Source organism: Teleopsis dalmanni, chromosome 2, assembly GCF_002237135.1.
Source record: "Teleopsis dalmanni isolate 2A chromosome 2, ASM223713v2, whole genome shotgun sequence".
Classification (NCBI taxonomy): Eukaryota; Metazoa; Arthropoda; class Insecta; order Diptera; family Diopsidae; genus Teleopsis; species Teleopsis dalmanni.
In genome coordinates, this window is record NC_051847.1 from 49,529,900 (window position 1) to 49,544,988 (window position 15,089).

The 15,089-nt window shown below is 30.3% G+C and overlaps 1 protein-coding gene and 1 non-coding gene across 2 annotated transcripts; both read left to right on the plus strand.

Annotated features, from left to right (window-relative positions):
* The first annotated feature begins 218 nt into the window (after positions 1-218).
* LOC119674497 lies at positions 219-4,554 on the plus strand. The gene is made up of 2 exons (XM_038085636.1): positions 219-1,997; positions 4,513-4,554. The coding sequence occupies exons 1-2, from the start codon at positions 219-221 to the stop codon at positions 4,552-4,554; spliced, it is 1,821 nt and encodes a 606-aa protein (XP_037941564.1).
* Positions 4,555-14,821: 10,267 nt separating this feature from the next.
* On the plus strand, positions 14,822-14,893 carry Trnaa-cgc. The gene has a single exon. It is a non-coding gene; the product is annotated as a tRNA-Ala (tRNA).
* The last annotated feature ends 196 nt before the right edge of the window (positions 14,894-15,089 follow it).

Below are 15,089 nucleotides of genomic sequence, written 5' to 3' on the forward strand. Positions count from 1 at the left end.
GGAGGCCAAATGGTGATTGACGAAATTAAAGAAAGGTAGCAGCCCTACCACCGATCTTGGCAGCTATAGGTTAATCACTCGTGGCGGCTGAAAAACATTAGATTCAAGTATTCACAAGAAATAGAAACCGGCCTGACCAAAACGATACCGACTTAAGGAATGTAAAAAGGACAAGATTTGGACAATGGAACGTGCGAACTCTGTTTCAAGCAGGAAAAATGGCTACGTTAGCCGCTGAATGCGATAGGTTTAAAATAGACGTAATTGGCATTAGCGAAGTCAGATGGAATGGTACAGGTGAATTCACAAACCAAAAGGGAGGTGTACTTATGTACTCCGGCATGCCCGACGAACAAGACCCTCACATCCGAGGCGTTGCAGTTTACGTAAGAAAAAATGTTAAGCACTCAATCTTATGCTGGAAAGCTATATCCGAAAGAATAATAGTAGTACGTTTTCGCGCAAAGAAATTCAATATGTCTCTAGTACAATGCTATGCTCCAACAGAAGATAGTCCACTTGACCAAAAAGAAGTTTTTTACAGTGCGCTAGAAAGAACGCTCTCTGAAATTCCTAGAACCGATGTAATTATTCTTATGGGCGATTTCAATGCCCAAATTGGCGGAAATAACTCAGAGTATCGAACTGTAATGGGTTCTCATGGTATTGGAACATGTAACGAGAATGGGGAGCTGTTTTTGGAACTTTGTATGAATTATGATCTCAGGATTGGAGGATCCCTATTTCCTCATAAAACGTGTCACAAGGTCACTTGGAAGTCCCCTGCTGGCAACTTCGAAAGTCAAATTGATCATATCTGCATTTCAAAACGATGGAGTAAAGTTCTATGTGATGTCAGAAACAAAAGAAGCGCTGATATCGACAGTGACCACTATTTAGTGGTGGCCGAACTGAAATTTAATATACCTAAACATAGGTATGAACACCCGCAGCATACACGGCGCACGTATAATACCACAAAGCTTAATGTTGGAGCGGTAAAGAATGAAATGATCGAACGTATTAACAACGTCAGTTTGATGGAGGATGCTTCTATTGAGGAAACGTGGCTTCATATTAAAACAAATCTCGAAGAGATCTGCAAGGACACACTGGGCTACCGTAAAAACGAGCAAAACGAATGGTTGTCGGCAAACTCTTGGGAGCTCATTGCTCAAAGAAGGTGCGTTAAAACGAAAATGTTAAGCGAGGCAGATCCGTTTAAAAAAGCCGAATACAACATAACGTACAGAAGTCTCAGTAGGCAGATCAAGAAAGCAGTCAAAAGCGACAAGAGAAACTATTACGTTGAACTAAGCATGAAAGCGCAAGCAGCATCAGAAAAGGGCGACATGAAGGAGCTGTTTAAGTTAACTAAACAACTAGGTGGAAAATCTTTCCAAAGCAGCGCTCCAATTGAAAATGAAAACGGACAGCTGGTGTTTGCTAAGAACGAGCAGGCAGAAGTATGGAAAAGACATTTTGAGAAAACCCTAAATATCATACACAACGAAAGTGGCGAGCTCACAATACGAAGACATCTAAATCCTAACAGATTTAGAGTGCGACAGGGTTGCGCCCTCTCACCGTTACTGTTTATCACAGTGCTAGACGTCGTTTTAGAAGCTGTAGAAGAAAGCCCAATCGGCATTGGTTGGAAGCTGAATCAAAAGCTTGGTCATCTTGAATATGCAGACGATGTAGTATTGTTAACAAACAGACACACTGATATGCAAACTCTTGTTAATAACGTATGTGAGCAGTCATATAAAGTCGGCCTAAAAATTAACGCCTCTAAGACAAAAACAATGAGAACAAAAGCAAGCAATCAATCGCCCATCCTTCTGTACGATCAAAACATTGAAGACGTGCAGGAACTCGAATACCTGGGGAGTATAGTCAACAGCGAGGGTGGCACGTCAAAGGACATCGGCAGTAGAGTGAAAAAGGGAAATGGCTCTTTCGCATCGCTTAACAAAATCTGGAAAGCCAACAATGTAAGCGTCGAAACTAAAACCAGAATATTCAACGCCTGCGTCAAATCGACATTATTATATGGGTGCGAAATATGGTCGCTTACGAGGGCCTCGACTCAGAAGAAACAATCCTTTGTAAATAGAAGCCTGCCGCGTATTCTGAACATATGGTGGCCTGCAAGAGTCTCCAACGAAGTGCTATGGCAGCGTACCAAACAAAAGCCAATAGAGAAAGAAATTTTGAGACGCAAATATGGCTGGCTCGGCCACACACTTAGAAAACCGACAGATGCAATTGCCCACGCAGTCATGGAATGGAACCCGCAAGGAGTAAGGAGACGAGGGCGTCCCAAAACCACCTGGCGAAGAACAGTGGCAGCAGAAACAAGCAAATCCTTTAACCAGTTACGTTTTACTGCCAGAAACAGAGAGGAATGGAAGAAGTTTATAAATATTATTTGTGAATAGACTAAGTTCTAATTTTTAAATTTTTAATTTAATTTTTATAATGAAGAACATGTCTTAATAATAATAATAATACAAAGCCGGACAAAAAAAAAATACATATTTTTTTGTTAAAATTTGAACACATAAAATCTGGATCTGTTCCACTGCTTATTGGTCAAGCAGGAGCAATAGATTAATTTTTGACTAAAGATTCACTTTTAGTCACTTTTTTAAACGTAAAGAATTAAATAAAAGCAGATCGCTGCAAACTTCAAGTGATTTTATAATCCTTAATGGAATTCCTCCAATTTTGTTGAAATTTGATTTTCTTAAGCTTTTGTGTTTCTTTGCGGAATGGTTTATTTTGTTGCTACAATACCTGGCTATAATGCCACCAACCCACCAAAGCTGAATGTTGCACACATTATCAGTTGGAGGAGTCCCTGCTGTTTTGAGATGATTTCAAAAATGGAAAGCTGCCACTTGCTTTCAGACTCTCAAATGAGTTTAACTTTTCGGCTTTGAAAAATCTGAACCTGAGCGGCATTTGCTTTTCAGTCTTTATATTCAGATCATGAGACTCATTTGAAATTCGTAAATTTTTTGTTTTTGCTAAATTTATTTTTAATGTTTTGTTATAATTTTTTCATATGCAAACGTATTTTTGGTGGTTCGCATGTAGGCGGTTCCAGTTGAAAACTAATTTAGCTTCAGGCACAGCAATTTCGGATTTTTTGTTCTGTTAGCACATTTGTTTCTGTATGAATTGCATGGATTGCATTTCATATATGTAAGAGTGTATGTGATGTTTTTTGAATGAAGAGTTCATAACAAATTTATCCTGATTTTAATTTGGAATCAAAAGTGTGCCAACAAAAATTTTGTACGGAAATTGTTGTCATTGTCGTAATCAAGTGTTGATATTGTTTGTGATGATACCGTATGAAAAGTGAATAATAATTAAACTGAACAAAATAATTAATGGAAAAAAATTTACTTGTTTGATTTATATATTTATATATTTATATATAAATGTATACATATATATATATATATATATATATATAATAATATATATATAATATATATTATATATATTATATATATGTGTTTATATTGTAAATGTTTTTACTATTAAATTTTTGAATGATGATAGATTGTATCAAAAATATTAGTTTAGATAAAAAAATTATTATATTAGTGAGAGTAGCTGAAATATATGAAAAATATCTCGTTAGTATTGCATTCCGTTGTTGGCACCGCAATAAGTATTCTGTACTTCTTATGAAACTATATAAGAATCGACCATGACGTTTTTTTAACGGATTCAACACATATTCCCAACAGGTTCTGTGATATAAATAGAATTTTGATTTATTATGTTCTCTAAGAGTAGTTTTAGTCCTTGTATTATTTAATTTTATAACTAAATAATGCTTACATAACGATAGCATTACTAGTTTAAAAATTCTTTCCATTATTGGACTTCCAATTAATAACAAAGTTTTTAACTATTGCAGGATTCTTGCAGGTTTTGTATAAATGAGTTCATTATTCCATAATTAAGTACCATTTATTATTGTGAATCGTACCAATAAATATCCTTTACACCAACCTTACCATATAACTAGTGTTAAAGTTCACAATAACGCTATTAGAGGTTGTGAAGTTTCTGTACCGTTGAAGCACAGACAAGGCAAAGATTATGCGTTTATTCATTATGTCCATTCAAGACCAAACAACTCTTCTTCGTGTCTGACTACCATTGAACGTCCTTTTCTCTCTATTCACTTTTAATCAAAAAAACACAAAACTTTGTAAATATAAAATCAAAAAATTGTACTTCACTGATTGTCCTTTCGTCTAGATGTAGCAAAACTATGGAGGCACAAGATCGCAAATCGCCACCAAATAAATCACAAAAGCACCCGAACTAACAATATGAATAGAAAATATAGCAACAATTTCTATACTATATCACACACCTTCTCATATACACACATTTAATAACTCTATTTTATGTTTGGAACACTTAAGATCATTGTGTTATACACAGCTTTTGTTTCTTTAATTGTTCTACAATTCAAAGCTTATTGTGCTTTTAGCTGGCTACTTGAGCTGGTTACCATGAAATCAAAGAGAGTCATTTTTTTGTTCTGCATTCGTAATCTGTATATTATTTGTCTGAGGTTGAAGGCACATCAGCATTTCATATATGAATGATTTTATTGTTTCAAAATAATAATAATAAGTAAGAATAAGTACCAATCATTATTGCGAATTGAACCGGTGAATAGTTTTTACACCAACCATATACCATTTAATTAACGATATTCCAGTTCACAATAACGCTGTTGCAATTCCTTTATTAATAAAGTCTATAGTTTTTGACCCAAAAAATATGAATATTATTTAACAAGTCAGTGACTACACAAATAGGAAAATTTTATATATACCTGCTTTTCATTTAACAATATCAGTTACAATAGCATTCTAGCAGGCTTCATACAAAAAACATTATTATTTCATGGTGAATATTATTTATTATTGTGAATTAAGCTGATTACTAGTCTATACATCACTCACATCATAGGAATAAGACGAAGTTCACAATAGCGCTATTACAAGTTTAGACACTGCTCGGACGGTAGTATAATAATGTGGTAGTAATATAAGTTTAATGATATTATTCAAATAAAAGCGATATTATTGTGTACTGACATTTGCTCAGCAATTTTCATACATAGTCAATAGATTGCTGGATGTTTGAAAACAATTTCTTATTCATTCACATTTACTATTGCGAATTTCTGGTTTAAAGATGTACTATTTGGTTCAAGAGAATAATTTTTTTGTTTATGCTTCTATGAGTTTTTATTAATAATAATGGGTTTATGAACAAACTAAATTGTTTGTTATTTTAACAATTTGCTGAATCAGTTTTACAAACTGTTATACACGGCATTAAAAATAATTTTTTTACTTTATATTATTTATAAGTTATTAATGATATAAATAAATTAAAATAATTTAAAGAGAACATATTATAATTAGCATAGGTTAAATAAAGTATATGTTAATGAACGAAAAGAGATTCACTAATCCAATTCAACACCTTCACCATTTATTTGTATGGTGATGCTTGTTGAATTTGGATTGCCTCCTGCGTCAGCAGTAGTTGCTTCAGCATTTGTTGCTTCTCTTGGGTTAAGCTCCTTGAGTGATATAACACTGTGACGATGTGATTCACGTTTGTTTGCTGCAGCAGTCAGTAATTCCTTCTGACGTTGCTTTGACTGTGCAAAAGCAGAATCAGTGAGTTGTCGCAAAATCTCACTATTACGTCTGCTTCGTGCTGTGGATGCTGTAGCTATGGTCAGTTGTTGTTGTTTCTGTTCCTGCTGTTGTTGGCGTTGCAATAAAAATTCTTTACGTCCTATGAAACCATTTGAGAAACGACCATCTGCAGAACGGGAACGACGCTTTTTAACGGATTCTGCACGTAAACCTAGCAGATTCTGTAAAATATATACATGTTGTTTATAGCATATATCAAAAAAAAAAAACACTGCAAGCACTAACCTCTCGCATATCACTCTGTTCACCGTTTTTTTGTATATAACGCAAACCATGTTGCTGGTCTAGTTTATTCGACATTTGGAACATCCAATCTTTAGCTTGAGCCAAAGACAAAGAAGACTGTGAACGTTCGGGCATACGTGCAAGAAAGAGTGACTCACGTGTTGCGCTGGCTGCACTGGTATCCACAACAAAGAACCGTGGAAAATCTAGAACAAATTCGCGACTACGAATGAGATCCGAAAGTGCAGCAGATGGTGTTTGACCACCGGTTGCACCATTGGCATTTCCAGTGCCTGTAGTGTTATTTGTTGAACGATCTGGTTCGTATTCCAAAATACTCTCTTCACTGCCCAAAAACTGTTATTAAGATTAAGATTAAGTTGATTAATATTGTTATTAATTTTTTTGTTTGAGTATGATTTGTGTAATCTTCGGGAGTTGTAAAAGCAGTTAATTTAAAGCAAACAAGCACTGAAGCAGGTCCTTTGTTTTATTCTAAATATTAAATTAAATATAATATATATCATTTGAAGCTTTAGCATTTACTGAGGGGAAAAACGAGGGGAAAACAATTTTTAACTTTTAACTTTCAAAATTCAAAATTTATTTTATATTTAATATTTTTTTCTTTTTTATTTTTAATCTTAAGTCAACACGAATATGAGTATGAATATTTTGAACTCCAGCAAAATAAAACAAAATTGTATCTTTAACTATTTTTGTAGTAGAGAACAGTGGGTAGCAACTATATAATTATGTATCTGCGTTTTATTTATTGAATTTTATAAATTTTAATTTATGTAATATTTTGTATAAATTTTTTTATTGTTAACTACGGAAAAAGCAGTTTCATATTAACTCAATGTCAACTACACGTAAATTTCTTATTTTATCTAAGTTGATGTCTTTCAATGTTTGCTTCGCAGTTATATTTTTGTTTAATTTTTTTTATTAATTATACTAAATGTGCGTTTAGTTGTTGAATTTTGGAAGTTCACTTATCAAATTACTGCAATTAATTTAATCTTAAGTCATGTTCACTTTTATCTTAATACTAAAATTTCTTTATTTTGCGAGTGTTTCATGAACTACTTTGATCCCAATTTATCATAATTTCTTTTATTATCTCTTTAATTATAATTACATATATTATACATACACATATATTATATATATATTTTATACATATTATATATTAATATATTGTATATTTATTATATTTAAATGGGCACGAAAAAAAACGAAAATGATTTAGAAAAAATTCAAAATGTCAATTTTAATTTTAAACATGTTCGCTTTTAAATATTTTAGATCTGCCCTCGTATACAAATTTTAATATTTATATTAGTGAACATGCTTAGATTATTTATTAAAATGCTATTTTTAATTTACAGACAATTTATATTATTGAATTTATAATATAATTATTTGGCACCTTTAATTTTGATTGCTTTTCCTTTTATAAAATTTTATTATAGTTATTTATTATATTTTTGAAATGTGTTAATTTAAGGAAATTACTAATAACAAAAAAAAACAAAAATGAATAATTAATAAAAATAATATTATAATATGTATATATTTTAGGGAACCCAATGAAGTGAATTTGTAGATTTAAAATATAATTATGAATATATGGACATAGTCAGCTGGGCTTTATGGGTTAATCATCCTACTCTTAAAAATGTCAGAATTAATATTTCATGAGGAAAACTAAGGCCGCTCCTCCCCTTAAATGTGGTTGATCGATATGTAATGTTCTGGTAGTTCATGTAATGTCTTTATTTTTTCTTTCGTTTATATATTTTAAAATATTAGTTATTGATCATAATTAATATAGATCATAACTAAATAGTGATCATCTTCACTATTTTTTTTATATATTATGTATTATAATAACTTATTTTTCGATTATAAGTGGCTAATGGAACTATCTTCTGAAATTAAAGACCGAAAATCGTGTGCTTCGGTAAAAGAAGGTTCCATTTAGTACAAAGATGTTGTTGGAAAAATGTTGCTTTTTATGTTCTAAGCGTCTATTTAAAAACATGCGTGTAAAATAAATTCCATAAAAAAATAAAAGGAGAATATTGCTAGGTATATAGGTAAAGTAAAAGGAGTCCGATCTTCTTCCTACAAGACTTGTACCTATACTGCTATGAATGTTCTAAAACCATTAACACGAGGAAAGTTAAGTGTGGTTATAAAATTTCTGCTTTATAAGCAAATAATTAGATATAAACTATCTTATATGACTGTGTTACTCATGGCAATGCTGCTCCATCCACTATCAAAAAACATCAAACTAATCAGATAAGCACAACATCGATAAACGTGAGACTTGCTGGCCGAAAACGTTTTATGCGGAATAATTTAGTTCGTCGCAGGGATTATAAAATAATCACAAGCCATTATTGAATTGCATTCCATGCATTTAATATCCGACTCAATTATAAAGACAACACTGTTGTGTTGGCAACACTCATGATTAAATGTATCTATTGGTCAATAGTTTTTGAAGGTTTTATTTATATCGTTCGAATTGCTTCAAATTTTTGAAATCTTTTTATAATATGTATATATTTTTTTAATATTATTTCAGTTGTTTTAGTGTTTTCTCTATGACTGCCCCTAGATTGAAAATAATAATAAAATAAAAATTTGATATATAAATTAAAAAGTAAGATTTTAAAAAAATTTCTATTAACCTTTGGAAAAAATAATACGAAACCAGGCCATTAGTAGAAAGTAATGATAAATATAAATAAAAAAGGGAAGAAAGTTTATCAAAAAAGAAATGTAATCAAACAATCTTGGAAAAATAGAGTTGAACACTTTCTAGTACACCAAGAAGTTCTTGGTTATATTGCTAAAAGAAATAAAGAATTTTAACTACGAAATATGTCCACATACTATACTGAACAAATCGATTGAACACTAAGAAGAGCTGTTGAGCTATGAGAAGGTGGAACTCAGAATGAGATTTTAATTCTTAAATGATAAGCTCTAAATAAGTATGCAGAATTTGTCTCTCCTTAAAACTAGAAAACCGTCCATTATTAACTTTTCAAACTAACGAAAACTGCTAGTGTAATAGAATAAAGACATCAAATATCGAATACGTAAAAGGAAGGGCATATCACTACGCTGCGTCATAAAGACAAACATTCCGCTGGGGATAACTTCTTTTGTCCCCAAAAGTTCTAAAACGAATGGAGGTCTTATTAATATTGTACATCCCTTGTTGACTTCAGCTATTTTCGATGATGCATAATTGAACTAAACTTAAATTAAAGAGTAATGAAGGCATGTTTTAAAATCTGCCATAGATTCTGCACTATCTAACGAAGAGTAAGTTTATCATAAACATCCAAAAAGAAACAATATATAGTAAAACATTCACAACACTAGTAATAATGGTATTTAACTGATATTGGAGGCATCAAAAGCTTCGAATGAAAAATTTTTTAGAAAGGATTTGGGTCAGTTGCAGATTCTGATGGTTGAATAGAGTAGTGAAATAATAATGCACTTTACATCATATTGAGAATTAAAATGAATGCCAAATGTAAAGTCTTCAAATTAAATTTTATTGATCTGAAAGGTTTTTTTTGCGGACTGTTTGCGGCAAAGATAAGGATGACGAATTCGTTTATAGATGCTCTTCTGATTAGAGTATTGAAGTAAAATAATAAGAGTACAACTTAAAGATAATAAACTTTAATAAACCCTCATCCTCTTATTCAGATAAAATGCGGAGAATATGTATACAAGTATAACTATATTGAATTATTATAGTTCAGAACTGTTTAAAGTACCACAAGCTAGTATTTTCTAAAGATATTAAAGGAAGAGTTTCTGAAAAAGTAACTGCGCTAATTAAGTAAATGACTGAAAAGAGTAACTTCGAAAATGGTGTTATTAAATAACTTTGGAAAATATATGTGAAAATAAATATATCATAGAAATTTCTAGCTCACAATACGAATCGCACCGAAGAAGTTGCAGAAGATAAAGGAATTTTTGTTATAGAAATTGTGCTTTCATTTAAATTTCTTTTTACTCAATTTGTTTCATTTGATGAAAAATCTTAATGTTTAGAATTTTTAGGGATAATTTTAGATCGAGTAGTTATAATAAATAATATTGGGTTTCAAATTATTAAATCACAAGCAAGAGTCTTAGATTGCAGGGTTACTCATTACTCAAAAAATAATTTAATTAAAAAAATATATATCAAAATTTTTGTAATATTGTCCTTTTTCGGAAACTTAGTGTAATAACGAATATAAAATAAAAAAAATCATAAGTTTATGTATTTATGTTTTTAATGAATTATTTGGTAATTTAACTAGATTTTAATTTACATCAAACGTTATTAATAATAAAGTTTATTTTACATTATATGTAGTATGCGCTCATTAGCAAATGTACCTAAAACAATAAAATATCTCAGTTAAATAAATATAAGATAGTAAATGTTTTCAATCAAGATGTGAATATGACATATAATTAATATAAAAATTTCTTGAATTTAACAATCCTGAATTAATAATTAATCCTCAATTAATATTTTTTGAAATAAAAATATATAAAAAATTACTATATTTGGGCTGATATCTTATTGGACATCAATTTATTATCGATATTTTAATGTGAATATTACAAAAAATATTAAAGTGATGAAGAATTATATTTTACTTTTGCACCTTCCATATTTTGCATATTTTGGGTACAAACTCCTTGTGAGCACATACTACATTGAGCATAATATACATACAATTTTATAGCTAATTTACATTAAATAAGTCTTAAAACTCTTAAGTATTTGGATGTTGTGTAAAATCAACAATATCGCATTTAGTATTATTTAGCTTACATATCGAGTACATGAATATAACACAACAGTTAATGTGTTTATATGTATTTACGAGTATATAATAGTATATAATTATTTACATGTATTATGAAAACAAATTAACAAAATAAATCTTTCTGTTTCATATATTTACAATAAATTTTTTAAAAAAATATGTACAAAAAGTCGAATCGGTTCTTAGCACACAAAATAGGAAAACATACGATTTAAAAGCACAATATAATATATAAACGATTCATATACATAAAGTGATTCATACGATGGGTAACTGAAAAGTGTATAATTCAAACATCAGTCACTTGACGACTGGCAGTGGAGACCTGCAACACTATCGGTGGTGCTGAGTTACGTCGGTTGCCATCGCGGCCATCATGGCCATCACGGCCACCACACCTACTACCACCAGATGTTGTTGTGATAGGTTGAATTTGGTTATGGCTTTGTCCATTGTAATTAGTATTGCTACTCAAATGATAATTACAACTATGTTCACTTATTATATTATTACTATGGCTATTGTTACTATTTCCACTGTTGCTACTACTACTGTTATATCTACTACTACTACTGCTGCTACTTCTACTGTTACTACTATTAATAATATCTTGCTGATGATCTTGCTGTTGTATTAGGTTATTTGGCGTAACTACTGCTGTAGTATGTGGCGCTATTGCAACAACAAGAACTGGCACTTCATTATCTTCTAGAGGCGCAACATTTGGCGGAATATGCTGTGGACTTGGTGTTGAATGTATTTGATCACCCACCACATAACCGTAATACTTGAGTACATCCAACTTGCACATCGGGCAAGTACGATGTTCAATTAACCAAGGATCGATACAGTTTTTATGAAACTCATGCCTAATATGAAAGGAAATAAAAAAATGTTTATATAATTTAATTATTCATAGTTTATTAATAGTTGAAGTATTATTAAATACTTACTTGCAAGGTAGTACTCGAATACAGTCAGAGGCTTTGTAAGCTTCAATGCAGATAGCGCAACAATCGCTGTCAATATCTTTCTCATCGCTGCTTTTTCCAGTTTTGGTTGGAATTTTCATTATAGCTTTTTTGGTAACGGAACACAAGTGGCGCTAAAATAATTAAATATATTATTTTATTATACAATTAAGTTTTAGAATATTATAAATAAACAGTATAGTAAAATATAGTTTTAAAAGTATTTCATGTCTCACGTATATGCTTAGTTTGACCAAATGTTCGTACTTCAGTGTGCGAGACATCATATATTCTATGTTATATATGTATATATGTATCTTCTATCGGTGATCATGAAAACAGCATCTTCAAAAGGTTTTTACACAATTCTGGACCTCTTGCTGTTACAATTTTCATTGTATTGCTATGTCTGCTGATTGACTCAACTACACCAAAATATACGGATATAGAAATTGGGGCACTACGCAATTATTTAGCTATGTTTACAGGTGTAATAATAAATACCGATTATGGTAGATTACAACAGCCACAATTTTCTACAACAAATACAAAATTTTTTTCACGACTAGGCGAAGATGGTACCTTGCTCAGTTAAACAGTGGCGAGCCAGTCTATACATGTGTATACGCATTACTCAATATTAAAAAATAAATGTGAGGGTCGCGTATTCAAACTACCAGACTATTAGAATGTTTTCTAAGTTAAAGTTAAGTCCAATTATTGTACAGCTATAATGGAAAGGTCTAACAAAATATTGTATAACGATGCTCTCGCGGACTCAAAGGTGTTAAGACAAGCTTCAGATTATTAATATTGTGCCAGTCAACTCTGAATAAAAAGAGTGAAGCAAGCATTATATATTTAATATAGTTACATTATATAGGGTCACACTGATATTGTGGAAAATTGTAGCAATAATGACTTTGTTAAAAACTACATTATTCTTTCTCATAACACAATAATATTGCAAATTATTGATTGTCTGTTTTAAATATCTTAAAAAAAAATAACTACCATCAAAAAATGACTGTCCAGAAGTATATCACAAAACAGGCACTATACCAAGTTTAACAAAAAGTAATGATAATCTACTAATATCTGTTCTAATATGTCATTGAATGACAGGTATACAGATGACAAGGTTAGGTGCCACGAGTACAAATTTTTGTAGAAACTGTTAGGAAGGTAGAATATACGAAACAATTGAGCACTTATTATGTCACCGTTTCGCTATACCAGGTAAAGGCTTTACAACTACAATTTCAAGCATCAAACCTCAAACCTGCAAGGATGAATAAAAATAAGAAATTGTCTAATACGTCACCATTTTGTCTCACAAATTTGAGAAATAGAAATTTGGAGATTATATCTTGTCTATATAGTCTATCAGGTCTAGCAAACATCTCAATGGCATATATAAACTGCATATTTACTTACCGATTGTTGGTCTTTTGTTTGTAGATATCTAAACCTCTGTATGTAGTAGAAGATCAGCCAAACCAGAGATACAACCATAAGTACAATAAATGAAATAGAAACAAATAACACAGAAGTTCTAAAACGAAAAAAGTAAATTTTTATAATATTATAATATTATATATCAAATATGTAATATCATGCAATTGTTTAATATAACTTGCAATACGTAATAGTTTATAGTTTTGTTTTTAATATAAATGGTAGTACCATTGTATTAAAAATCCAATACATGAATAACGTAAATGTAGTTTTGAATATATCAGTGCTGTAAACTAATGTGTGAATGAAAATTTATAACAATCATTTAAATATTATTTTCAAGAACTTGGACTCTCTTGTATTACAGTACCTGCTATATTCTTTATTAAGATTTATTATGATATTAAGATATTATTTATTAAGACTTCAAAGCAGATAAAAGCTAGTGCATCCAAAAATTTGATCGAAATAAGCATTTAATGTGCATACATTTTCCAAATTGGCTCTAGTGATACTATAAATCTTATGTTATGATTTGACCTGTTGAGTAATCTCAGGCCGAACAATGTGTTAAGTTCAGTGTAGTATTCAACCCTTCGATTTATTTGTAATAAATTACACGTTATGATTGGGTTTATTTAATTATTGTAAGGGGATGTGGCACTGCGACCGTCGGCTCTATTGTGCCCTTGGGTTTGTTTAATAACATCATTAAATAGTTTGAAAATAAAAGTGAATAACAACTCTGTGATTTAAATGTAATAAATCTCATATTATGATTCAACAGCAAATGCAACATTGCATTTATAACAATTTATATCATAATATAATTATATCATATTAAAGGCAATTATTATATTCAGTGGTATTTATTATGATAGAATCTTCAGTTTGAACGCACGATCAAAGTTATTGTAAATTTTTTCTTATTAAAACTAAAAAATCATAAATTTAATTATTTATATACAATATTATAGAGTTTTACATAAATTCTTAATACACACTTTTAAAGAATTTAATATTTTGAACTAAATTATACAATTATTTATTCATTTATTAATATTGTTATAATAATATATTATATTTAATCTAACCACATTTTTCAATTTAATGAATTCAATTGAAATCAAAAAGCTGAACAGTTTTGCCTCAATAAAAAGTGTACTGAAAGTTTTCAATTAGATACTTAAGAGTTAAAGTATGCAAAAAATAATTATTTATTAATTTATAAATATTGTTATAATGGTATATAATAATGTACTATATTTAACCAAACACATTTTAAAAAATAATTAATTTAATTGGAATTAAAAAAATTGAACAGTTTTTTCTATTCCACGTAGTCGAATTTTTCAATTAGATACTTAAAAGTGTTATTGTATTAAGTATGATATTAATGAGCTTAAATTTTTTGTTAACACTTTTAATTGGTGCAATATAAATGCTTGGCAACCCTAGATAATTTTCTGTAATCACATGCATTAGTACAACTTTAGCCACGCAGCTGATTCAAGGGGATGTAGCTCAGTGGTAGAGCGCTCGCTTCGCATGTGAGAAGTCCCGGGTTCAAACCCCGGCATCTCCAGCGTCAACAGACAAAATTTTTTAAATTTATAATTAAAAAAATTTATTTCAAAAATGTGTAATATTAGAAAATTACTAATATTTTATTTTATTCAAATTACTGCCATAAAAAACATTAATTTAAAGGTAATTGCTTCATATATTGAAGCGTTCAGTTTACAAAAAAGTTTTTTTTGTTTTTTATTGACAAAAAGAAT